This window comes from Zea mays, chromosome 1 (assembly GCF_902167145.1).
Source record: "Zea mays cultivar B73 chromosome 1, Zm-B73-REFERENCE-NAM-5.0, whole genome shotgun sequence".
Lineage (NCBI taxonomy): Eukaryota > Viridiplantae > Streptophyta > Magnoliopsida > Poales > Poaceae > Zea > Zea mays.
The window spans coordinates 196,735,477-196,761,942 of record NC_050096.1 but is presented as its reverse complement, the minus strand read 5'-3'; the positions used below and the strand labels follow the sequence as shown (position 1 = coordinate 196,761,942).

At 44.9% G+C, this 26,466-nt stretch overlaps 2 protein-coding genes across 3 annotated transcripts; both read left to right on the top strand.

Moving 5' to 3' along the window:
* Window positions 1-1,145: 1,145 nt before the first annotated feature.
* On the top strand, window positions 1,146-3,064 carry LOC100283491 (uncharacterized). Of its 2 annotated transcripts, none has more exons than XM_023302280.2 (2): window positions 1,146-1,364; window positions 1,542-3,064. In XM_023302280.2, exon 2 carries the CDS (start codon window positions 1,673-1,675, stop codon window positions 2,723-2,725), a length of 1,053 nt encoding a protein of 350 aa, XP_023158048.1. In that variant the 5' UTR covers window positions 1,146-1,364; window positions 1,542-1,672; the 3' UTR covers window positions 2,726-3,064. The 2 variants fall into 2 exon arrangements, with proteins under 2 accessions (XP_023158048.1, NP_001149863.1); NM_001156391.1 differs by having other exon boundaries at window positions 1,163-1,364; window positions 1,555-2,963.
* A 12,058-nt stretch (window positions 3,065-15,122) lies between these two features.
* Window positions 15,123-16,994, top strand: LOC100382447 (putative glucan endo-13-beta-glucosidase A6). Its single transcript, NM_001175188.1, has 3 exons — window positions 15,123-15,236; window positions 15,357-16,649; window positions 16,761-16,994. Exons 2-3 carry the CDS (start codon window positions 15,533-15,535, stop codon window positions 16,796-16,798), a joined length of 1,155 nt encoding a protein of 384 aa, NP_001168659.1. The 5' UTR covers window positions 15,123-15,236; window positions 15,357-15,532; the 3' UTR covers window positions 16,799-16,994.
* The last annotated feature ends 9,472 nt before the right edge of the window (window positions 16,995-26,466 follow it).

Genomic DNA, 26,466 nt, shown 5'->3' with positions numbered 1-26,466 from the left:
TAATTTCCAAATTTAGGTTTTAAATTCAAATTTGGACATTATTGAATTTCTATTAATATCTTCTTTATTATTATCAAATGCACACACAAATAAACTCCAACAGGATGCACATGTTTCTTATGTGTCATTTGTGTAATTATTCATTCATGGCTATTCTAATGCTCAAATAAATGGGGGCAAACCATACAAGGAAATCAACTATATTCTCATTATATACATACTTTGGGTATTACAAGATAAGGGGGTGTTTGGTTTATAGGGACTAAACTTTAGTCCCTCCACTTAATTCCATTTTAGTTCATAAATTGTTAAATAGGGAAACTAAAATAGAGTTTTAGTTTCTATATTTAGTAATTTAGGGACTAAAATGGAATTAAGTGGAGGGACTAAAAATTAGTCTCTAGAAACCAAACACCCCCTAAGACTTGTCTCGTCAGAGAAAAACAACACACTATAACTTGGCCTCGAGCTAGCAGGCATGCACCTCTCTCGTCGTGCCCGAGACGTCCTCCCCACAACTCGTTATTTCCTTGGATTTACTAGAGTTGCAGTGGATGTGTGCCTCTGTCGCCGTGGCCATACTAGGATACGTCGAACTGGATCTCGGACGCGACATCACGCCATGCGGTTATGAGGGCGATGATGCATGACTCAAATATGTCCATATGAGACTAGAGAAGTGGGTCGGTGACGACGACATCGACGTGTTGGTAGAGGAGAGACCGATGTCGGTGAGCAGGGCATGGATAACGTCGTGTTCAAAGCCAGTGTGGATACGGGAGGAGAGATTGTTGAACGTATTCTTGGTGAGCGCCTTCATGGACGTGCCCTTGGCTTGGCTAGGGTGAGGATGCATGGGGCCATGAGGGAGAAGGGGACATGAAAGTTGGAGAGGCCGTCACAACACATGTGTATTATATTAATCTACCTTTATTATTTATCTTTTGATTATACAGTTGCACCAATATATATAGTTGAACCAAATATGTTTCAAAAAAAAAAGGTAGCATGGAAAGGACAAGAAAATATCTTGGCGGACCGAAGGCCATTTTGTTATTGTTGGGCCTGAAGATGGACAAGTGTAGGGCTCTACTGGGCCGTGCTTGTGGGCACCTGAACCTACAGAGGGGGGTGTGCACTGGGCCCTGCGTGCTGCGTGTGAGCAGCTTGCTATAGGAATCTGAGGGAGGAGGCGCTGGGCGGTGCCCGGGCGTTGGATAGGAGAGGTCAAGATTCAAGAACGACGACACGCCGAAGTAGCAGAGGGATCCGTTGGCCTCCCGTACCCAGCCCCCTTCTACCCCTTCGTCGACGGCTGGGATTGCGGCGGCGCCCTTGTCTTCGCCGGCGACGAGCATCGCCAGGTTCGACCGCCGCTTCCCTTGCATTTTTATCTGGATCTGGCTGCTTCACTGTAGGCATATATTACGCCCACCGGTTTGGATTCGATTTGGAATCTAGGGTTTGGTTACGGTGCCCTGGAATTTTGCATTTTTTCGGTCTGCTTCTGTCGGAACCTTGATGCTCTATCTGAGTGACAGAATGGGTGTGTAGGGACTTCCGATTGGGGGGGGCGATTGCGGAGATGGGCTGATCAGAACTGCGACAAGGTCCGGTTTTCTCCTCCAAATTGTGGTCTCTGGAGGTGGATTTGCTTTTTCCGTAGCCGCAGATGGACGACGACGATGGCAGCCTGGGCATTCGGAATTGGGGCTTCTACGACACCATGAAGGGCAACCTAGGCCTGCAGCTCATGTCGTCCATGCCACCTGACCGGGACACGAAGCCACTGCTCCCGAGAGCTGGTTTCTTGCAGCAGCATGGGCATCACAATGCATCGCACCAGCTCCATGCACAGCAGTCGCAACATTATCGTGATTCCACTTGCGGTGGAGGAGCCTCTGGTGGCATGCCCACCGAGCAGCACTCTATCCACATGGACTTCTCACGCAATGAAGCTTGGCTGCACCCATCGCACCACCACCAACATCCCCATGACCAGAAGGTCCTTCATTCTCGCCCTACCGTACCAGCTGGGCATGTTGGGCATCCAGGCCATGGTAGCCATCCTGTGCATGGTGGGCATATCGTGCATCACCATCCTACTGGCTATGGGTCAATATCAGATGCACAACATACTCTCCAGATGATGCAACCACAGCTTGAGTCACAGCTTCAGGAGCCTCCTCCATGCAAGGGAGACGAAGCGCCACCTCCGCCAATTGAGGATCACTCTGTGGTTAGTACCGGGCCACCTGTGAAAAAGAGGCAGCGAGGCCAGCAGCAGAGTCGGCAGCCTAAGTCACCAAAGCCTAAGAAGCCTAAGAAGGTTGCTGTTCTGCCAGAGGGTGGGGCACTTAATGGGCATGCACCCCGTAGGAGGGGCCCTAAGAAGGCTGTGGGGATGGTGATTAACGGTATTGAGTTGGACCTTGCCAACTTACCAACACCAGTGTGCTCATGCACTGGAACTCCCCAGCAATGCTATCGGTGGGGTGCAGGTGGCTGGCAGTCTGCATGCTGCACGACTGCTATTTCAACGTATCCACTGCCAATGAGCACAAAGCGCCGTGGCGCACGTATTGCTGGAAGGAAGATGAGCCAAGGCGCATTCAAAAAGGTGCTTGAGAAGCTTGCTGGTGAAGGGTACAACCTTGTTAATCCAATTGACTTGAAGACATTTTGGGCTAAGCATGGCACAAATAAGTTTGTAACGATCAGGTAATGAGAAAGGCTTGCTATGTTTGCCACTTTGTAGGTTGTAGTGCTGCAGTTAGGCCTGATTTATTGCTTGTATGTCTATGTGCCAATCTGCAGACATTTGTAGGAGTAGTTTGTAGCCATGTTTAGTTTCATCCACTTAATTGTCATGCCTATCTCGACTCTCGAGCTTCAGATATTGACCCGACTGAAGTCTTTGTATCCTTCACTTTGCAAATTGTACTGTATCCATAACAGTCTCTAATTTAGGACGTGAGGTTCGATGTGTTAGTTAAATATGCGTGGAACTAAGCATTATGTGGAGGTTTTCTCTGGTGGAGGACATTTGCCAGCACCTTTTTGACAAGGCGATAACTGTGAATTTTGTGTATGGCTTATATTCCAAGTCATTTTTGTATGAAGTACTCATATTACATATCCAAGGTCTTACAAATCACACTTAAGAACAGATTCAAGCAACTAAATCCTTGAGTGTATCTTCATTACTCTCCAGTCTCTACCTCCACTAGTCAGCGGCAAAGAAAATATTATTGTTTGTTGCCTTCTTGCTTACCATGAAATGTTTACTGAGCTTTGCTTTTAGGTCATGTTGTATTTTCTTGTCAAGTGCTAGTTGCCATGTAGCATTTCTTCAGAAAGAGTGTGTGCAGGTTGGTTGTGCTTAACTTTGTGGCATTTGGTTGCGCTTAACCTTTTTTATGGTATTTGGTTGCTTTGGTTCTGTGTGTTAGAATAAAGAAGTTATCCTGGAGCTAGGACTATTTCTTAGTGATGTGGTTGTGTCAAGAATGGTTGAAAGGTATTCTATTATTGCTACTGGCATGGCTAGATGTGCAGGTGTCTTTTCCAAAAACATTTTACAACATGTGTTCAGGTGTTGAAATCTGGTTATGACTTACGAAGCGAAGCAGATTTCCAGCAGTGTGACAAATGGATCCATGATGCAGTGTTTGAGAACTTAAAATTAATTCGGTTCTAAGATGGTTATTAATTTTATATGCTTAATGAAGAGGCTCTGTTTTAGCTGAAATGTTAATGATTTGGTTCCTTCCTGATTTTAAATAAACATCGTGTTGTGACAAAACTAAGCAATCATCAGATTGTTTGGCTTTTCCATTGTTATTCACTGGAGGGAAATGCAACAGGAATTAGGTTATTTGTTTAAACTGGTTGAGTACTTGAGTACTATAGTTCAAGTTTTCGTTGGTAGGTAAGTTGGTATAGTATATCTTTAAGCTTCTCTTCTGCATTGGGTAGTTCTCTTACATTTCTGTGATTATATTACTTGCTAGGATCTTTAGTGGTCGGATCGTGTTCTTTTTTGGACATACGGTTTTTTATTTTTGAAATTTGCCGAGCTTTTGGGCTAAAGCATGGCCAAACAAAATTTTAATGATCAGGTCACCTTAGGTTCCATGGCTATAGCTTGGCCTGAGTTATTCTGTATCTATCTGCAGAAGTCTTTACTGCTTGTAGCCATTTTCAGCTCTGTGGAATTTAATTTACATGCCAGTATCAGAGCTTAGATATCAACCTCGTGGAGACCTATGTATCTTTTTGTTTAGAAGTAAGGCTAGCAGCAGCAGTCTCTAACTTAAGATGGCATGAAGTTTAATGTGTCCAATGTTTGGTGTTTCTAAGTTTTAAATTTTTGCTACATTACATCTTGAGTTAAATGCATAAGCAGAGGGATGCCGCTTAAGTCTACGAATTTTGAAAATGCATATTTTAGATTTTTGAACTTGTTAAGTGGCACACTGCAGTGGTCGATATGGTTTGAAATGAACCTATGATGCATCATCTTTACAAGTTTAGAGATGTACATCATTTAACAAGATTAAGGATCTAGAATTTTGAAATTCGTGAACCTAAATGATATCTCTTGACAAGTTTATGGACCACTGACGCATTTAACTCTTAGTCTTACATCTTTCATTATTTTTTATGAGATACTCATTTTTGCTAGTAGTGTTTATCTTCAATTCTTGCTAGCCTGATGCGCAGTTTAATGTGCGTAGAATCTGTGATGAACAAGAAAACATGTTTCTAGAAACAAGATTTTATAAGCTTATGCTACCTCCTAGTAATATATCTGAACATGAAAACATGTTTCTAGAAACAAGATTTTATAAGCTGAAATGCGGTTCCGGAATTTTATATTAAGGTTTGATAAGAAACGCCACTGGCTTAGACAGTACATTAAGGGCTAACTCATAAAAAAACAGCCTCAAGAGTCCATGTTTTATAAATTTTTAACAAAAAAATATATAAGGCACAGTGTAGAGTGGCTTTTTTAACAAAAAAAATACTTATTTTTCTGCTTCATTCTTAACTTCTTATTTTTAATAATATAATTTATTTCTTAAAATATATGATTTAGGATTTAATTGTTGGAGCTCATTTTGTTTTTAGTGTTCTAAACATTTTAAATTATATAGCATTTTAATTTTAAAGTTACCTTGTTGGAGATGCATCGGCATTGATGTATTTAGAAAGTTGACACTACAGTAAACGGAAGAACTTCTGACGCATAAGATTCACACCATCGGAAATAGGTTATGTCCGACGACATTAACCTGTCTCCGACGGTTTTAAGCCATCGGAGGTAAGGCATCGGAAATAACGTTATGTCCGACGGCCGCATCCGACCGTCGGAGGTAAGGGCGCGCAACCGTTTTACCCGTCGCCTGTGGGACCCACTTCGGTTATGTCCGACGGCTCGAGCTATGCCGTCGGACATAACAAACCGTTATCTCCGACGGTTTCCTAAGCCGTCGGACATAACAAATCTGTAAGGAAAATGGACCCCGGGTCATTTGGCTAATTGAGTGTTGGTGTTTGATGATTAACACAACCTGTGGACTAATATGTTTGCTAGTGTTTATAATTATAGTTCACAGGATGCGAAGAGAATTGGACCAAGGCAATGAGGATGCAACACCTCAAAAGAAGACATAAAAAGATGCATAGAAGTCCAATACTCAAGAACAAAAGAAGCCCGAAGAAATCAGCGAAGAAATCCAAGATGAGGGCTGTCAGCCAGCGCCTGGTGGTGCACCGGACATTGATGTCCGGTGTGCACCGGACAGCCTGCGCAGAGAGGCCACAGACAGACGCTCTCTGGCTGTAGCACCGGACTGTCCGGTGTGCACCGGACTGTCCGGTGTGCCACGGGCAGACGGCAACAGTCGGATCCAACGGTCGACTGCTACAGGCGCCAACGGTCGGCTGACGTGGCGTGCACCGGACACTGCACAGTAGATGTCCGGTGGTGCACCAGACTGTCCGGTGCACCCGACGACAGAAAGCTGTTGCTTTCTGTCCAACGGCTAGTTTGGGGTGTGGAGGCTATAAATACCATCCCAATCGGCCATTCTCAAGTGTGAGAGCCCAAGCAACATACCAAGACACATAGTGCATATTTCCAAGTGCTCAAACACCCAAGTGCTTAATAGAATCACTCGGTGATTAGCGTAGGTGCTTTGCGAAGTGCTTATGTTAGTTAGACCGCTTTAACGCTTGCTCTAGGTGAACCCTAGTTAGTTGAGTGAGTTTTGTAAAACCACACAACCCCTCGGCTCTTGCGTGAGTCGTTGTAATTGTACCGAGTGGGGCGAGAGTCTTGCGAGACTGTGACAACCGCGTTTGTGTCACGGCTGCCACCGTGTACCGGAGGGAACGAGGCCTGCGGCGTTTCGGCCGGAAGCTCGATAGTGGAGACGGCGGGGAGCGTCCGAGAGGAGCCGGAAGCGGAGCACCACTTGCGTGTGGAGAAGGCCCGCGACTCTCTATGGAATTACTCGACCGTGGTGCTTGGCCCTCGCGTGGGCTTCCCTTTGCGTAGGGGCACCAACGAGGATTAGTCGGGACCTTGCGTGGTTCCGGATACCTCGGTAAAAATACCGGCGTCATCCACGAGAGTTTGCTTCTCTACTTAGCTCTTTACATTCCGCATTTATATTAAGCATTTAAGTTTCAAGTCATACTTATTTAGTGTAGATTGAAACTTAGCCTTTGCGGTAGAGATAGCAACACTTAGACAAAACCTAGTTTGCACATTCTAGTTTTGATTATTTGCATAGGTTTTGCTCTAGGGATTTAATTGTGGCCTAGTTTAGTCAAAGTTTTAGAAGTCCTAATTCACCCCCCCCTCTTAGGCATCACCCGTTTCCTACAAAATCCTTATGTCCGATGGCTTAAACTAGGCCGTCGGACATAACATATTCCAGAAATTGCACAAAATTCTGAATTTTAAAAAATTTGACATTTGCAAATACAAAACAGATTTCATACACATATACACATTCACAATCACAAATATACTCACATAAGTATACACATTCACAAATATACTCACATAAGTATTCACATTCACAAATTTAACATAACGACATATAGTTCCAAATGGTTGCAACAAGTGTTTACATCAACATAGTTGTCCAAAATCCAAACTGACATTGTTCGACGGATAGTCTTTCACATGAAAGGTTGCAATAAGTGTTTTACATCATTATCACTCATATCCATCGCCACCTCCTCCGGCTGGACTCTGCGTGTTGAAAAGGTTGTTCACCCACGAATGTGATGTATCGTCTTGACCAGACCCATCTCCAGGTGCGGCAACTGAAGCGGGTGGTGTATGAAATCCCTATAACACAAGCACATGAAATAGTAACCACTCAGTTGTTCATTTAAACACATAAGACATCTATGAACATGTCACACACGCATATGTGTACATACCATAGGGAATTGTGACGGAGGCGGAGGTGGAGGCGCCAACATTGGCATTGGCAGTGCAAAGTCCGGAGGCGGCATCCCATATGTCGGCATCGGGACGCCCGCTTGTTGGGCTAGTTGTTATAAATTATATACAAGTCATTGTTGAGCAAATAAGATACACATAAAGTGTTTTGCAAAATAAGCTACAAAATGTTACTTCAACTTACCGAGAGAAGAGCTTGATTTTGTGCCTGGAGGTTTGCATAATACCTGTCCCTCTTCTTCTGGTACTCGGCTTGTTGTCTCTGGTACTCAGATTGTTGCCTCTGGTACTCCAATTGTTCCCTTAAGACTGATTGATGGTACTCTGCCTGTTGACGCAACATTGCAAGCTCTATCTCATGGGCGGATGATCGTGAATGGGACGACTGTGAAGACGACGATGTGGACTGTCGTCCACGGCGTCTCAGCTCTCTGGAATCAATCGTAGAATCAAAAATACCCAACCTACAAGAGTGAACCATGCACTTAGTATAGTAACTCATGGCTCAGTTGAATCACAAGCATATGATGACAATTTTGAAATCCAAATCAAATAATCTCACCGTCCATGGGCTTGTCCTCCTGCGCTAGCATATGCTGCCTGAGGGTCGATTGGCTGGCTCCTCCAATCGTACTCCTGCCCATGGCGTTGAACCATCTCCTTCCCATACGAAGCCTGGAGGCAAACAATATCAAATATAAGTGCATAACCCCTATGCCCTTGCAAACAATATCAAACACATAATAGAGTACCAAAAACTCACTAGACGGTCGGTGGCCGTCTGAGTGCATAACACATCAGGATTCTGAGGATCAGAACCCCTATGCCCTTGCATATACACCTCCACATCCGTGGGCGTACGGCCGGATTTGACTTCCTGTACATAAAAGTTATAATGACACATTTCTATGTGATTCAAAGTTACAACAAACTGTGATTTACCATTCACTTAGCCAAGCGCACATGACCATCACCGTCGTAGTTGTGGAACGACTCAGTCCCACGGTTTCCCCTGTTCCTTTCGGAAATGGCATGAAACTCAGGGGAAGCCCACCATCTGCACAATGCCCGATAACCGTCTGATCGGGTGGCCATCCACGGCACCGACACCTACATGAAATTTTTTAAATAAAGCAAGCAAATACATGGCTTCGTGCGATATGAGAGGCAACAACCTGTTTACCTCTAGGTATTGCTCCTCCGTCAAGTAAATTGATGACCACTCGGCCTTGGTATTTGGCATCGGTCGATCATCAGCATTTGCTCTATACCATGCCTTTATAGCCTGAATTCGTGCATAGTACATTGCATCTGCAACGACACCGTTCGCGTTATACTCAAACACGTAACGAGCGTTCATATCATATGATCCATCGTCCGGCAACTTGTACCATTTTTGCAAAAAAAAAATTAGTGTTATCATAAAAGCAAACATATATGGAATAACTAAAATAGTATAAACAATTCATACCCAGAATGCATCCCAAACTAGTGCCTGTGTGTTGCCAAACGTTCTACAGACACCATAGCGATAATGCTTCCATGTGGTGGCGGGGACAGACTCGCCAGTAGGCAAAGTCACAAGACCAGGCTAGTGCAGACGAACAAGATTACCAAGGACCATGTTCACCTGCCTGTAGTGTCGTGTGCCTGTGAACGAGTCGTCGATCCAAGTCCTGCAAACAGAAAACAATGTAGAAATTAAAATATAACTTTCAATAACATTTAAGCAAAGATATGTCACTCACTTTCCACTAGGCTTTATCAAAACCCGAGATTCGGGTGGAAGCTCTGGAGGTGGTCCAACAAAATGCAGCTTCCTCGTTCTCCTAACTCGAGAAGTTCCAGACCCAGCTGCGGAATCTCCACCAGCCCCAGAATCCCCAGCCCCAGAATCCCCACCAGCATCGTCTCCAGCATCATCTCCCACATTATCTCCACCATCATCTTCAACATCATCTCTTGCATGATCCTCTACCACTGGTTCCTCAATTTCAGCATCCTATGAAACAAATAACTTACATCATACAATATTAAGTAACTCAAATAATGTAATTTAACAACTAACTTACATCTTGTGGAGGCAAATGTTCTGCCAGCGCTCTCCGTCTGCTCATGGTAGAACCTGTGCCCTGAAAAACTGAATCCTCACCCCTCGAGCTGCTCCTCGAGCTACTCCTCATCCCAAGCAAACTACGAGCAAAAGACTTCATTTTCTTTGACATCCTATTTTAACAAAAACAAGTTAGTACATAAATCGACAATAAAATAATAAAATATGCAATAAAATCATGATCCATACTCGTCAATCGTAATCGTAATCAAAATCAGGATCTAGTCGCTTTCGTCGATTTAATGGACGCCAAGTAGCTTTCTTCTTTCTCGTCACTCGTTTTCTTTTTGGAGGAACCTCTACATCATTTTGATCGCCTAATAAAGATTCTTCCAACATTTCAGTTTGTACATTAAACGTGCTTGTAAGTTCTTCGTCTTGGAAAATCTCAGCAGCCCCCACTTCCTGCTCGATTTGACTTTCAACATAACCAGCATCACCAGGAGCATATAGTCGTTCACGAGGATTAACTTTGTACACTACCCTCCAATCAACCAAACCCTTTTTCTTAGATGGATATGTCATATAATACACCTGCTCGCATTGGTGGGCAAGGATTATAGTGTTGTGGCCTTTTAATCTATCGTTGTGTTTGACTTCCACCATGCCATATTGATTTTCTCGCGTTGTATTTGGAGAAAACCAATCACAATCGAAGAACACCACTTTGAGTTGTTTATCTCCAAAAAACTTGTACTCGATTATATCATTAATGACTCCATAATAATTAGTCACCTTCCCTTCATCATCGACAGCTCTAGTTACAACTCCGGAGTTTGTCGTGGCTGCTAGAGGATGATCATCTTCGAACCTTGTGGAACGGAATCTAAAACCATTGACATCATACCGACCATAACGTCTGCCAGTTACTGCTCCTAGGGATAATTGTCGAAGGTCTGGGTGTATATTGTCATTTTTATCTACATAATCTCGAAACCAACACAAGAAATTAAGTCCCCCATCTTTTCCCTCTCGACGAATCTGGTCACGTTCACAGCCAGAGATGCAATTTTGAGAATCAAATTCCCTGTTAGTACAAGGAAACAAACCTTTTAGTATCACAACAAAAATTCTAGCGGCAATGACTAAAATAAAGTTTACACTTACAGGAGAAACTGACTCATCTCTTCCATGTTGTTATACATGTAGAGTAAAGCAGTCTTCCATTCGTCGTTGGTGAAACAGTATGTTGTGCTGGGTCCTACAGTTTTGCCCCTCCATTGAAAAATTTCAATATCACTGATAGGGGGCTCGTCGACATGATACCGCAACGTATGGGCATTGACATTGTGTTACTCTGCAAAGTACAGACCCGTGAACGATGCTATCTCTTTGTATTTGAATTCTTCAGCGATGTACCCTTCAACTCGTCTCTTATTACCAACCATTGCACGTAGCTTCTTTAGTGTCTTTTCGATGTGATACATCCATCTATATTGCACAGGACCTCCTACCTTAGCTTTGTATGGTAGGTGAACAAGTAGATGTTGCATCGGATTGAAGAAACCTGGTGGAAATATTTTTTCAAGTTTGCATACCAAAATCGGTATTTGTTGCTCAAGCTTCTCCATCATCTCTTTCTTTATTTCTTTAGCACAAAGATGTCTATAAAAGTAGCTTAGCTCCGCTAATGCTTTCCAGACATCATTTTTTACAAAACCACGAAACATAACAGGAAGGAGTCTTTCCATTATTATGTGGTAGTCATGACTCTTCAACCTAGAAAACTTGCCCGTCTTCAAATTCACAGACCTTATAAAGCCTGCGGCGTAACCATCTGGGAACTTTAAGTTTTTCAACCATTTCATCAATTGTTTCTTCCTTTTAGGTTTAATACTGAAAGGAGCACGTGGCTTCTTTTGATTCTCTCCTATCTCCATAGTTGGTGTTCTACAGATTAAGGCCAAGTCTTTATTTGCCTTAGGGTTGTCTTTTGTTTTGTCAGTGATATTCATGCAAGTGCTGATAATGCTTTCACCCATATTTCGTTCCTGGTGCATGACATCAATGTTATGCATTAGAATCAAGGCTTTCATATAAGGGAGTTCCCATAGACCACATTTGTGAATCCAATTATGCTCGGTTACATAACCTTCAAAATGATTTCCATGTTCGTTTAGTTTCAAATCATTAAGTCTCGCGAGAATCTCTAGACCACTTAGACGCTTGGGTGGTCCCCTCGTCACAATCGTGTCCTTTTTAAAAGCGTTCCTATCGAACCTGAACGGGTGATCCTCTGGCAAAAAACATCTATGACAATCGAAGTAACATATCTTTCCACCAAACTTAAGTCAAAAGCATAAAGTGTCTTCAACGCATATCGGACATGTCAAAATCCCATGACAACTCCATCCAGCAAAGATACCATAAGCCATAAAATCATGAATAGACCATAAAAAACGCGGCTCTCAGGTTGAACTTCTGTTTCTTGTAACAATCGTACGCCTCGACTCCTTCCCACAAAATTTTCAATTCTTCAATCAGGGGTCTCATCATCACATCGATCTTTGTTCCAGGATGATCCGGACCAGGTATTACAAGACATAAGAAAATAAATTCATATTTCATGCAAAGAGCTGGTGGAAGGTTGTATGGAACAGCAAAGACGGGCCAACATGAGTAGGACGTTGCAGTTAGATTGAATGGCGAGAAACCATCTGTTGCCAAACCGAAGCGGACATTCCGCACTTCATCAGCAAAGCTGGAATCAAAAGCATCTAGTGCCTTCCATGCATCTGTATCAGCTGGGTGCACCATGACATTTGGATTCTCACGTACCCCTTCTTTGTGCCACCTTATGTGTCTGGCTGTATTCTTGGAGATGAACAAACGTTTCAACCGAGGTATAAGAGGCATGTAACGAAGCTGCTTACGTGCAATCTTCGTAGTCACGGTCAAACCATCGTCGTTTTCAACCTCAACGAATCTACGCTCACCACATACAATACACTTCTTCTCACCCGCGGTCTCCTTCCAGAAAAGCATACAATTATTTTCACAGACATCGATTTTTTTCGTAGTCCATAACGAGCCCAGATAACAACTTTTTAGACTGATACATGTTCTTTGGCATCTTGTGATTCTCCGGAAGTACATCACTGATCAAGTTCAAAAGCTCCTTGTAACAGTTGTTTGAGAATGCAAACTTAGACTTAATAGCCATAAGTCGAGTCACAAATACAAGGACGGTCACTTTTGTGTGCTCATGCAACGGCTCTTCGGCAGCTTTAAGGAGCTCGAAGAACTTCTGAACCTCAGGTGTAGCTGGATCCTCAAACTCGGTGGGTTGACCGGGGTTCTCCGAATCGACGGTTAGAAGCTCATGGCGTACAACGTCAAGCATCTCTTCCATCCTATCGTAGTCCTCCTCTTCATGTGACTGAACTTCCGATACAATACGAGGAGGTGGGTCCTCACCGTGGTGCACCCACACCTCATAGCCTGGCATATAACCGTTCTTGCAAAGATCTATCGACATAGTCCTCCTGTCAAGGAAATAAATGTTCCGACACTTGGTACAAGGGCACCTAACATCGGTTCCAGTCTCTGACCGAGCAAAAGCACGGTCGAGAAACGCGTCAGTCTTGGCAACCCACTCACTTGATAGAGCACCTCTTTTCTTCCAACCTTCATACATCCATCGACGATCATCCTCCATACTAGATATGAGATGTTAACTTGATTAGTTAAGTTAATCACGCCTCTAATCTAATAAACCACACTAATACAAGGAAAATAATTTAACGGGACCCTAAATCATATAAAATAACCTTATTTCCGAGGGCATAATAATTACCCTCGGAAATTAATAATTTAAATTATATAGACACCACTACATAACATTATCACGGGTGAAAAATCATATAAAATGACCTTATTTCCGAGGGCATAATAATTACCCTCGGAAATTAAAAATTTAAATTATCTAAGCACCACTAAGTAAATGAAAACAAACTAAATTAATTACATAATCAAATTTCGGCCATCGCACACAATAAATTAAACAATATTTAACATACTAATTATTTAACAACAAAAATTGCAACTACAAAACAATATTAACATAAAAAAATAATACTTAAACTACTCACTTGAGAGTGCGGGGCGGGGCGGGCGGGGCTCCGACGTGGGCGGTGCTGCGATCGGCGGCGACGGGGCAGCACGGCGGTGACGGAGACGACTGCGCGGCCGCGGGCGGGGCGGGCAGCGCGGCGGCGGGCGAAGCACGGTGGCCGGCAGGGCGTGGCGGCGGCGGGCAGCTCGGCGACGTCGAGGGTGGCGCTGGAAAGATGGAAAATGAAATGTTGTCCCATGGCCGCGTGCGATTAAATCGCTTTACCTCCGACGGCTGTAATACGGGCCGTCGGAGGTAGCCTTATGTCCGACGGCCCTCTGACAGCCGTCGGAGATATGGTGTTATGTCCGACGGCCCTCTGACAGCCGTCGGAGATGGGGTGTTATGTCCGACAGCCAGCCAAGACGCTCGAACATAAGGCTACCTCCGACGGTCTCCTGCGCGGCCGTCGGAGATAACAAGGCCGTCGGAGATGTTTGTTTTTACTGTAGTGTGAGCCATATTACGACTTCTGCCCTTTTTGGATAAAATTATCAAAAAGTGCCTCATATCTAAAACCCCTCTGTTTTGAATTATAAAAGATTTGATTTTTTTGAAGATATATATTGCCTTTATTACGAATGAAGATACAATGCATATGTGTGCAGCGTCTTATAATTTGAAAATAATGGTAGTTTATATCACAGGGTCTCCAACCATTCGTTCCTATACATCTTTGCTTACTTATACTTTCTAATATATTTTAATTATATATATATATATTATTATCATGTTGCGAGACTCACACAAGATTAATATCATAATAAATGGTGTGGTTAAAAAAATAGGGAAACATAGTGCTCCCTTTATATATAAAGGACTTTCTTCGTGTATATGGAGGGAGGAAATATAGGACACCGTTGGAGCGATCCAATGTGCTTTTATAATGCGCCTTTGAAGTCGGTCTCAATGGAAATATATATGAATGATTTGGTACAAAACGACCTATAAGAGTCTGTTTGGATCCCAAAGTTAAATCGAAGTGACTAAAGTTTAATCATTTTAGAAGCTAAGGATCTAAATAGAAAAGATTAAAAGTGACTAAAAGCATATATTTTAATCATTTTATTCACGTTTATCTTTTCCTCTTTGGATTTTTAGCTACTAAAGTGTTTAGTCACCTTGTTTTAGTTCATAGGATCCAAACAAGCGTAAATAAAATATAAAAGTATATGAAGAGATATTTTCAATTAATTCGCTCCTTAGAAGTAGATAGAAAAAGATTTAAAATTTATTTTTGTACTTGCGTTCTGAAATATCCAAACGTCCTCGCTAAAAACCCTATTTCTTTATTATAAACAAAACAGCCACTCCCCACTTCCACCTGAATATCTGATCCAGTATAACAACTTAAGAAACAAATACAAGCCCTACAAGCAACAACGGCGGGTCGGCGGCCGCTGCCATGACGCCGTCCTCCACATGCCACGCCGTCGCCGTCCTCCTCTTGCTCGCCGCCGCCACCCTAGCCTGCCATTTCAGTGTCTTCGTCGTAGCCACCGATGTCGAATGTCATTGCCACGGTGATCACGTCTCTCCAAATTGCCTGTGTTCAATGGCGGATGGCCTCAGTTGTTCCGCTCCGTCGCCTAGTGTCTTCGCTTGATCTGTGCCGTATTGCGTTGCGTCGTCCATGCATGCAGGCGCGAAGGGGTGCCGCGGCCTCGGCATCAACTACGGCACGGTGGCCGACGACCTGCCCTCGGCGTCGCGCTCCGTGCAGCTCCTCCGCGCGGCGGGCGCGAGCGCCGTGAAGATCTACGACGCCAACGCGGACATCCTGCGCGCGCTGGCCGGGACGGGTGTGCCGGTCTCGATCATGGTGCCGAACTCTGCCATCCCGTCGCTGGCCTCCTCCCGCGCCGCCGCGGAGGCCTGGGTGGCCGCCAACCTCGCGCCGCACATCCCGGCGACGCGGGTGGCGCACCTGCTAGTGGGCAACGAGGTGCTTTCCAACCGCGCCATCGCGGCGTCCACGTGGCGCGGCGTCGTGCCGGCGATGGCGAACCTCCGCCGCGCCCTCCGCGCGCGCGGGCTCCGCGGGGTCAAGCTCGGGACGACGCTCGCCATGGACGCGCTGTCGGCGTCGTACCCGCCGTCCGCCGGCGCGTTCCGCGGCGACATCGCCGAGGACGTGGTCTTGCCGCTGCTCCGGTTCCTGAACGCCACCCGGTCCTACTACTTCGTCGACGCGTACCCGTACTTCGCGTGGGCGGGCAACCGGGACGCCATCTCCCTCGACTACGCGCTCTTCCAGGGCGCGGCGGGCTCGCGCTACGTGGACCCGGGCAACGGGCTCACCTACACCAACCTGCTCGACCAGATGCTCGACGCGGTCGTCGCAGCCATGGGCAGGCTCGGGTACGGGAACGTGAGGCTGGCGGTCTCGGAGACCGGGTGGCCGAGCGGCGGCGACGCGGGCGAGGCCGGGGCCAACGTGCGCAACGCCGCCACGTACAACCGGAACCTCGCGTTGCGGATGTCCAATAGCCCCGGCACGCCGGCTCGGCCAGGGGCCGAGGTGCCAGTGTTCCTCTTCTCGCTCTACAACGAGGACCGTAAGCCCGGGCCGGGCAGCGAGCGCCACTGGGGGCTCTACTACCCGAACGGGAGCATGGTGTACGAGCTGGACCTCACCGGCCGACGGTCGTCGTACCCGCCGCTGCCGTCCGCGGACAGCGCGCCGGCGTGGTGCGTGCTTGCCAGCGGCGGCGGCAAGGCGGCGAACGAGACGGCTGTGTCGGCCGCGGTGGCGTACGCGTGCCAGCATGGGAGCAGGACGTGCGCCGCCATCCAGCCCGGCGGCGCGTGCCACGAGCCGGACGCGCTGGACGCGCACGCGAGCTACGCGTTCAACGCCTACTGGCAGCAGTTCAGGAGTGCCGGCGGCACCTGCTTCTTCGATGGGCTCGCGGAGACCACCACCGAGGATCCAAGTGAGATCTTTACCTGAGATTTGTAGCTACCCTTTAGCATTTGATCTCGGTTGCATTAACCTGTCGGCAGCGGCGGCGGCATTCGTCGGCATTGTTATGTGTGTTTTGCAGGCCATGGATTATGCAAGTTCGCCAGGTCTCTCGACTAGACGACGACGCGGGGGTGGGGGAGGTCATCGCCCCTCGTCCGGCACATTGGATGAAGGGAGTAATAAACAATCATGTGCTACAGCCTAGGTTTCATTTGCATAACTCGAGGTATAGGCAAGCCTAGGGAGGGACACTACGAAATGATCAAACCAAACAGCTTTATGGACCATTAAGTGATTTGTTCATCATTTTGCTAAACCTCTATCCCACAAAGTCTTCAAATCAAATGGCTTGTTTTTTGTACTTTGCAAACCAAAGTAATCTACGAAGAAGTTAACTAAAAAACAATAGTAAATACTCCTCGTGAATAGTTAAAAATAGCTTATGTAGGGATCTTATCTGCGACCAGTAGCAATAATACTAGTATAAATCAGAATTCAGAAATGACATTCACATTCCTGGATCCTTAAATTTCCTAACTATCACCACGCCCCAACCAAGACTCAGGAGCCCTGCCGTGCCATCGCCCGCCAAGAAGATGGTTTATGGATGGATGGGGATTGGGGAACTTTTCCTATTTGTTCAGGATGAAGATTGGAGAGTTGATGCTGTTCCTGAATCGTGAGAATACAGAAGCGTCCAGAGGGTCACGGGATTGGATAGCAGTGCACGGGCGTGTGGCTTAGTGGGCCTTGCGGCCATGGGCTAGCCTGAAGGTATTTGGATCATGGTCTCTCCAAGATGACTATCAAGCCACATAACCTGAATATATCGCTACAATAGTTTTGCCTTTTCGAAACATCATATCTTATGTTATTTAGTCTACATATAGACTAAAATACCACCCTTATAAAAAAAACTATATTACTCTTCCATATATGTATTTTGCTCATTAAAAAATTTAACGCATTTACAGTAATATTAAAATCAAGGAGAACCACATGCATTCCAATCTATAATTATAATTATAATGCTGAACCACATGTGGTTCTTCACGTGGTTCTCTATAAGTTTAAATATTATTAAAAGTGTGTTAAAATCCTTTTTTAGCAAGAAAAAGGCCTATAAGAATGTGAGAGTTTGTTTTCGTATAAAAATGGTATTTTGGTCTATATGAACACCGCTAAAACATAAGATATGATGTTATGAAAAGGTATGGTTATTACAGTAATGTATTCATGTTGACGTGAGTATTTTGGTAAGCACTATGACTCGATGGGCATTTTGGTGAAGCCTACATTCCAAATATCGCGGTGTCGAGGGTGATTTGATTTTGGCGAGCGGGGCGTCTAGATCGCGGGTTAAGTGAAATCGCCCGGAGGGGTAGTGTGCTAAGAGATTTTGGTAGACATCGACATGTAGATGTTAACTTTAGATCTATCCATCACTACTAGTTCTAGTGTTTTCCATCGCAAAGCAGATGATTGTACTGCACTTTTGCTTGGTATCTTATTTGCCATTGTAAATAGTTTAATCCCTTCTGTGCCGCTTGAATATAATTTCTTATTGGATTTATTATAGGCTTGGCCCATTTAATCAATAAACTCTATGATGTGTAATTGTGGACAATACCAATAGTACCATATTGGAATTCTAAAGGTCGTTGGCTTGACTTATATGGCGGCGGCGAGCGGGCGATGCATGGTGTGGTGTGTGGTTGTGTTAATTTTTAGCACTCATTAACCGCGGGAGTTTCAACTCCGGGTTAAACCTTTCAGATACCCGTCTCTTGATCTGTCGCATGTGAGACCCTTCTCCTTCGGCTTCCCTTCCACGATGAGGTTAAAAAGGGGAGAACTCCTGTCGCTTGGCACACGAGCAGAACTCTTTCAGAATCACAGTCCAGCCGCAAGTGTGGGTATTTCTATCTCGAACTCTGCGCGCACAGAGGAGCGAGAGGGCAGGTGCCTCCGAAGCCCTTGCCGTTCGAGACCTTGCACGGGGATCGACAATTAGGTTTTTGGGGAGCGTTTACGCGACTGCCCGAACATCCTTCTGGTAAACATCTTCTTCTTCCTGGCGTCTTCATCTCGTACGACATGACAAGAGAAGTTGGACAAGGATCTGGATTCTCGGAGCGTATGAGAGGGTATGATTAATTCAGCTCCTTACTGTTTTACGTTTTCCAGATATATATGTTGTCCATCTCTACTGTTTCATATATAGCCATGAATTTATCCAATCTGTTCTGTCGTATCATATCATGACATGTCTGATGTCTGTTCATGCTAGTAATATGTTATATCTGTTTGTTTTAATTTTACAGTCATACTGTTTATGTTGCTATCTGTTTATTTTCAATTGTTTTGTCATGGTACATGTACCATGTTTATATGCTTATTATATTTATATGATTCATATGTTTTATGTTCCCATGTTCCATATTATTATGGATATATTTGACATCATGACTTTCATGATTAATTATATTTTATATGTCGTCATGGTAATATTAATTTATGGAATTAAAATAATATGGAAAATGCCTATATTTCTAACAATCCAAAAATCTAATGTTAGGCATTTTTCTGTCAGAGGTTTTGCTGTTGTGTTAAAGTCTGATCCTTTTGATGGTAAAAACTTCTTGATTTGGAAAACTAAGATGGAATTGTGGCTTACTGCAATGTCTTGTTATCATGCCGCTGAGGGCAAGCCTGCCAACTTATCTCCTGAGGATGAGGCTAAGTTTAAGGCTGATGATAACCTCTTTCGAGGAGCAGTGATTACCACACTTGATACAAAATTCCAGAAAAGCTATATCATCCTTCCTACAGAGAAAGAGTTATGGGATACACTTGTTGGAAAGTTTGGAGTAACTGACGCTGGTAGCGAGCTGTATCTCATGGAGCAGCTGTATGACTACAAGATGGTTGAGAACCGATCTGTAGTGGAACAGGCTCATGAGTTTCAGGTGCTAGCTAAGGAACTTGAGCTTTTTCCTTGTGAAAGGAAAATGTGCCTTTGAGCAATTTCTATTATGTTTTGGTGACTAAGTGCCCAACAAATATAATTAAGTTTTTATGTGCTAAATGAAGAGAAAAGTATAAATCATGTAACAAGGTACGTTTCTAGACTTAGTACATTGTTTTAAGTACTAACATATATTGTCTAAATGCTAGAAACAGGAAAAGAAAGGATTATAAAAGACTTGGTTGTGTGCAACCAAAGTCCAGCTCGATCTGGCACACCGGACTGTCCGGTGGTGCACCGGACAGTGTCCGGTGCGCCAGGCTGGACTCTGGTGAACAGGCCGCTCTCGGGAAAATTTTGGCGGCGTACGACTATAATTCACCGGACTGTCCGATGGTGCACCGGACTGTCTGGTGAGCCAACGGTCGGCCGCGCAATCTTTGCGCGACGCATGGCAGCTCCAACGGTCGGCGGGGGGCATCGGACTGTCCGGTGTGCACCGGACAATGTCCGGTGCGCCAACCAGCCCGGAGCTGCAATGGTCGTCTACGCCAGAAAAGGAAGGAGATCGGCACCAGACCGTCTACAGTGACTGTCCGGTGGCGCACCGGACTGTCCGGTGCGCCACTCGACAGAAGGCAAGGATAGCCTTCCTTGTTGATCTTCAACGGCTCCTAGCTGCCTTGGGGCTATAAAAGGGATCCCTAGGCGCTTGGAGGACACATACAAGCATTCACTAAGATTCCTAAGGCATCCAGACTTCGTTCCCGCGCATTCATTTCGTTGTGTTTGAGATTTGAGCTCTATTCGAGTCAAGGACTCCCTGTGTTGTCATTTGAGCTCAAGTCTTCTCTTGTGTGTGTGGGTGTGCTGCGATTTGCGTCTTGTGTGTGTTGCTCATCCCAACCTTACTCTGTGCTTTCTTTGTGATCATCATTGTAAGGGCGAGAGGCTCCAACTTGTGGAGATTCCTCGCAAACGGGAAAAGGATATAAGGAAGAAAAGCCGTGGTATTCAAGTTGATTATTGGATCACTTGAAAGGGGTTGAGTGCAACCCTCGTCCATTGGGACGCCACAACGTGGAAGTAGGCAAGTGTTACTTGGCCGAACCACGGGATAAAATCGTGTGTCTCTTGTGATTGTTCTCTCTTTGATTGTCTGTGTTCACAAGAGCTCGTTTCAAGCTACTTAGCCGTTCTAACTTTCATAACTAAGTTTTGTGGCTATTAGTGTTGAATTTTACAGATCACCTATTCACCCCCCCTCTAGGTGCTCTCAATTGGTATCGAAGCCGTTCTCTTCACATAAGGGACTAATCGCCCAAAGAGATGGATCCTAAGGGAAAGGGGATGGTGGTCAACAATAAGGAGAAGGAATCCATCTTCAACGAGCCAAGAGATGACAAGCCCACTGACTTTGGCTCGAGTCACAAGAAGAAGGACGGGAAGAAGAAGAGGCGCATCAAGAAGATCGTCTACTACGACAGTGATGAATCTTCTTCTTCACCAAGAGACGACGACGATGACTCGTCCAAAAAGAAACCGGTTAATCAAAACTATTCATTTGATTATTCTCATATTCCATTCAATTCTAATGCTCATTTGCTATCAATTCCACTTGGTAAACCTCCACACTTTGATGGAGAAGACTACTCTTTTTGGAGTCACAAAATGTGTAGTCACTTATTTTCTCTCCATCCTAGTATTTGGGAGATAGTCGAAAATGGAATGCATTTCGATAGTACGGATAACCCTGTGTATATTAATGAGCAAATTCATAAGAATGCACAAGCTACCACTGTTTTGCTAGCTTCTTTGTGCAGGGATGAATACAACGAAGATGAGATGGCCCTAATCATTAAACGCTTCAAGACCGCACTAAAAGGACGCATGGAGTACCCCAACAAGAACAAAGCAAAGGGGAAGCGCTCCTGTTTTAAATGCGGTAAGACTGGTCATTTTATAGCACAATGCCCCGATAATAATAATGACCAGGAACAAGAAAAGCATGGGAAGAGAGAGAAGAAGAAGGCTTACAAGAAGGCGAAGGGCGAGGCGCACCTTGGCAAAGAATGGGATTTGGACTGCTCTTCATCTGACTCCGACGATGAAGGACTGGCTGCCTCGGCCTTCAACAAATCTTCGCTCTTCCCCAACGAACGCCACACTTGCCTCATGGCTAAGGAGAAGAAGGTGAGTGTTCGAGATTCCCCTAAGTACTCTACTTCTAGTGATGAGGATTCCTCCGATGATGAAGTAGATTACTCTAGTCTATTTAAAGGATTAGATAGAGCTAAAGTAGAAAAGATTAATGAACTAATTGATGCTTTAAATGAAAAGGATAGACTTTTAGAAAAGCAAGAGGATATTTTGTATGAAGAGCATGATAAATTTGTTAGCGTTCAAAAATCTCTTGCTCTAGAAATTAAGAGAAATAAAATGTTATCCTTTGAATTGTCTGTGTGCCATGAATCAATCTCTAGTTTAAAGATTTTGAATGATGAGCTAGAGGAAGCTAATACTACTAGATCTTGTGTAGAACATGTAGTTATTTGCAATAGAAGCAAGGATTTTGATATTGATGCTTGTGATGATCATCTTGCATCCATTTCTAAATTAACTGATGAGGTGGCAAGTCTTAATGCTCAACTTAAGACTTGCAAGACTGATTTTGATAAATTAAAGTTTGCTAGGGATGCCTACACAATTGGTAGACACCCCTCAATTAAGGATGGGCTTGGTTTTTGAAAGGAAGCCAAGAACTTAACAAGTCAAAAGACTCCCATTCTCGCCAAGGAGAAAGGGAAGGCCCCTATGGCTAGTAGTACTCAAAAGAATCATGCTTTCATGTATAATAGGAAAATTGCTAGTCATTCCAATTATAATAGGAGTTATGATCATGATGCTTTTGATTCACATGCAATGTTTGCCTCGAGTTCTACTTTTGTCCACGGTAGAAGTAGGCCTAGGAGTAGTCATGTTGTGCGTCATGTGCCTAGGAGAGTATGTAATGAACCTTGTACCATTTACCATGCTTGTAATACTTCATTTGCGCTCTTATGTAAGAATGAAAAAGTAGTTGCTAGAAAGTTAGGATCCAAATGCAAGGGAGGCAAGACTTGTATTTGGGTTCCAAAGGCTATTGTGACTAACCTTGTAGGACCCAACAAGAGTTGCGTACCTAAAACCTAAGTGTAAATTGCCTTACAGGTTTATGCATCCGGGGGCTCAAGCTGGATTATTGACAGCGGATACACAAACCACATGACGGGGGAGAAGAAGATGTTCACCTCCTACGTCAAGAACAAGGATTCCCAGGATACGATCATCTTTGGAGATGGGAACCAAGGCAAGGTCAAAGGCTTGGGCAAGATAGCCATCACCAACGAGCACTCCATTCCAAACGTATTTCTAGTAGAGTCGCTTGGTTACAATCTCCTATCTGTAAGTCAATTGTGCCACATGGGCTACAATTGTTTGTTTACAAATGTTGATGTTTCTGTCTTTAGAAGGAGTGATGGTTCATTAGCATTTAAGGGTGTATTAGACGGCAAACTCTACTTAGTTGATTTTTCGAAAGAGGAGGCTGATGTAGATGCATGCTTAATAGCTAAGACTAGCATGGGCTGGCTGTGGCATCGCCGTCTAGCACATGTTGGGATGAAGAACCTTCATAAACTTCTAAAGGGAGAACATGTGTTAGGACTAACAAATGTTTGTTTCGAGAAAGATAGACCTTGTGCAGCTTGTCAGGCAGGAAAACAAGTGGGGAGCACTCATCACAACAAGAATGTGATGACAACATCAAGACCACTGGTGCTACTACATATGGACCTCTTCGGACCCGTCGCCTACCTTAGCATCGGGGGAAGTAAGTACGGTCTAGTAATTGTTGATGATTTTTCCCGCTTCACTTGGGTGTTCTTTTTGCAGGATAAATCAGAAACCCAAGGGACCCTAAAGCGCTTTCTAAGGAGGGCTCAAAACGAATTTGAGCTCAAGGTGAAAAAGATAAGAAGCAACAACGGGTCCGAGTTCAAGAATCTGCCAGTGGAGGAGTATCTTGAGAAGGAAGGCGTCAAGCACGAGTTCTCCGCTCCCTACACACCACAGCAAAACGGTGTGGTAGAGAGGAAGAACAGGACGCTCATCGACATAGCGAGGACGATGCTTGGAGAGTTCAAGACGCCCGAGTGGTTTTGGTCAGAAGCTGTGAATATAGCTTGCCACGCCATAAACCGGCTCTACCTACATCGCCTTCTCAAGAAGACCTCGTATGAACTCCTTACCGGTAACAAACCCAACGTCTCATACTTTCGTGTATTTGGGAGTAAATGTTACATTCTAGTGAAGAAAGGTAGAAATTCAAAATTTGCTCCCAAGGCAATAGAAGGGTTTTTACTAGGGTATGACTCAAATACAAGGGCATATAGAGTCTTCAACAAATCATCGGGTTTGGTTGAAGTCTCTAGCGACGTTGTATTTGATGAGACTAATGGATCTCCAATAGAGCAAGTTGATCTTGATGATGTAGATGAAGATGATGTTCCAACGGCCACAATACGCACGATGGCGATAGGTGATGTGCGACCACATGAACAACAAGAGCAAGATCAACCTTCTTCCTCAACAATGGTGCATCCCCCAACTCAAGATGATGGACAGGTTCCTCAAGAAGAGGCATGTGATCAAGGGGGAGCACAAGAAGAACAAGTTTTAGAGGAAGAAGCACCACTGGCCCCTCCAACTCAAGTCCGAGAGACGATCCAAAGAAATCACCCTGTCGATCAGATACTGGGTGACATAAGCAAGGGAGTAACAACTCGCTCACGTCTAGCTAATTTTTGTGAGCATTACTCATTTGTCTCTTCTATTGAGCCTTTCAGGATAGAAGAGGCCTTGCAGGATCCGGACTGGGTGTTGGCCATGCAGGAAGAGCTCAACAACTTCAAGAGGAATGAAGTTTGGAGCCTGGTGCCACGTCCCAAGCAAAATGTTGTGGGAACCAAGTGGGTGTTTCGCAACAAGCAAGACGAGCACAAGGTGGTGACAAGAAACAAGGCTTGACTTGTAGCAAAAGGTTATGCCCAAGTCGCAGGTTTGGATTTCGAGGAGACTTTTGCTCCTGTGGCTAGGCTAGAGTCTATTCGAATATTATTAGCCTATGCCGCTCACCACTCTTTCAGGTTGTTTCAAATGGATGTGAAGAGCGCTTTCCTCAACGGGCCAATCAAGGAGGAGGTGTGTAACACCCAAAAATCTTAATGTGAAACTTTAGTAAAAGTTCTCCAAGGATTTTGATATTAGAATGCCTTCCAATAAGAATCTTGTTACATTGGAAGCAACATCACCTAAAATAAACGTGTTCCTAATAAAGATTTAAATAAAATAATCTCTATATGAATTTATTACCCTTGGTTGAAATGAATATTTATAATTATTCTCAAAGGATTTTATAAACTAGAGATTTTAATTCTTAAAATACCTATTTTCTATTTTAGTGTGTATGAATTTTATATTTAAAATCATTGGTTTAAATAGTATAATAAATAAAATAAATTAAACTTACATTTCATACTGTGGTTTTAAAGTGCACATTTAAAACTGAGTCAAAGTTTGAACTGGTTTTGAATCTAGTTTAAAATCCATGAATTGAAATAGAAAATAGTAAAAGAAAAAAACAAAATGGGAAAAACGCACCTGGGCCGATTCTGGCGCCCTCGGCCCAGCTTCCTCCGCGCCGGCCCAACTCGCGCGCCGCGCCACTGTCGTGTGGGCCACCCCCCGTCAACCTTATGTGCTCGGCGCCTGCGTTCACTCCATGCCAATGACCGGTGGGCCACCTTGGCAGGGTTGTCTTCCCAACCGAATACGCCGGTTTCCTAGCTCGGACTTCTAACGCTGACCTACCGTCCGTGATCTACGGATCCTCGCCGCAGTGCTCGCCGTTTGGTTTTCACCGCGCGGACTTGTCCGTGGTGTATAAAAGTCAAGCTCCGCGACACCCCTGACCCAACATCGAAACCAGGTTGGCTTCTCAGAGGCGGATAAGGGAGAAGCATCGCTGTCGTGGGGGAACTCGCGATTGGTCCGTCGTCCACGCCTGGTGTGGTGCACGTGACCTTCACCAGGATTGAAGGAAGGTCCGCCGCAGTATCGCGGGTGGTATTTGTCTCTGCCACTTCGGGAATTCCTCACCGGAGTCCCCTATTGACGTCCGCGCCGCCGCTTACCGTCGCCGTGTCAGTACGCAGGGAATTGTGGGGTAAGCACCCATCCATCCTATTCGTTTTGCATGGTGCGTCGTGTAGCATCGATCGGATCGAGGTTTTGTGTGTCATGCCGGTGATCCACGTAGTCCGGCCATGGCGCCGCCACTCTGCTTGGAGCGCCGCCAGCCGTGGTCGGCCCGAGGGGAGGATGCACGCCAGCCGTTGATCTGGCCGGGACCGGCCAAGATCAAGTCAAGGGATGACGTTTTGGCTGGGTTGCGCTAGCACCGTTGGATCAGGATCTTTTGGAGGAAAGCGCATGCAGGTCCATGCGATGAATCATTTAAAATCCGAGCCGTCGGTGTCTGATCGTAGGGCTCATCTCGCGCGATACCCCTTCGGCCGGGGATATTGCATTTGAGCCCCTCCGTTTCTGCGGATTCAACCCGCAGTCCTGGCGCCAGCCGATCTGTGTCTAGGCAATTTTACCCCGAGCCCCCTGCATCTCTGTTTAAATATGCGCGCAGTCCAGAGGTCATGGGAAATTGAATAAATAATATCAGGAAATGGTTTTTAATGAGAAAATAATTACTAGAACTTCAATA

Bases quoted from the DNA above. Each gene is read 5' to 3' on its own strand.
- LOC100283491 (XM_023302280.2), top strand. From the start codon at position 1,673: ATGGACGACGACGATGGCAGCCTGGGCATTCGGAATTGGGGCTTCTAC.
- LOC100382447 (NM_001175188.1), top strand. From the start codon at position 15,533: ATGGTGCCGAACTCTGCCATCCCGTCGCTGGCCTCCTCCCGCGCCGCC. The intron at 16,650-16,760 runs GTGAGATCTTTA...TGTGTTTTGCAG, and splicing joins GACCACCACCGAGGATCCAA to GCCATGGATTATGCAAGTTC.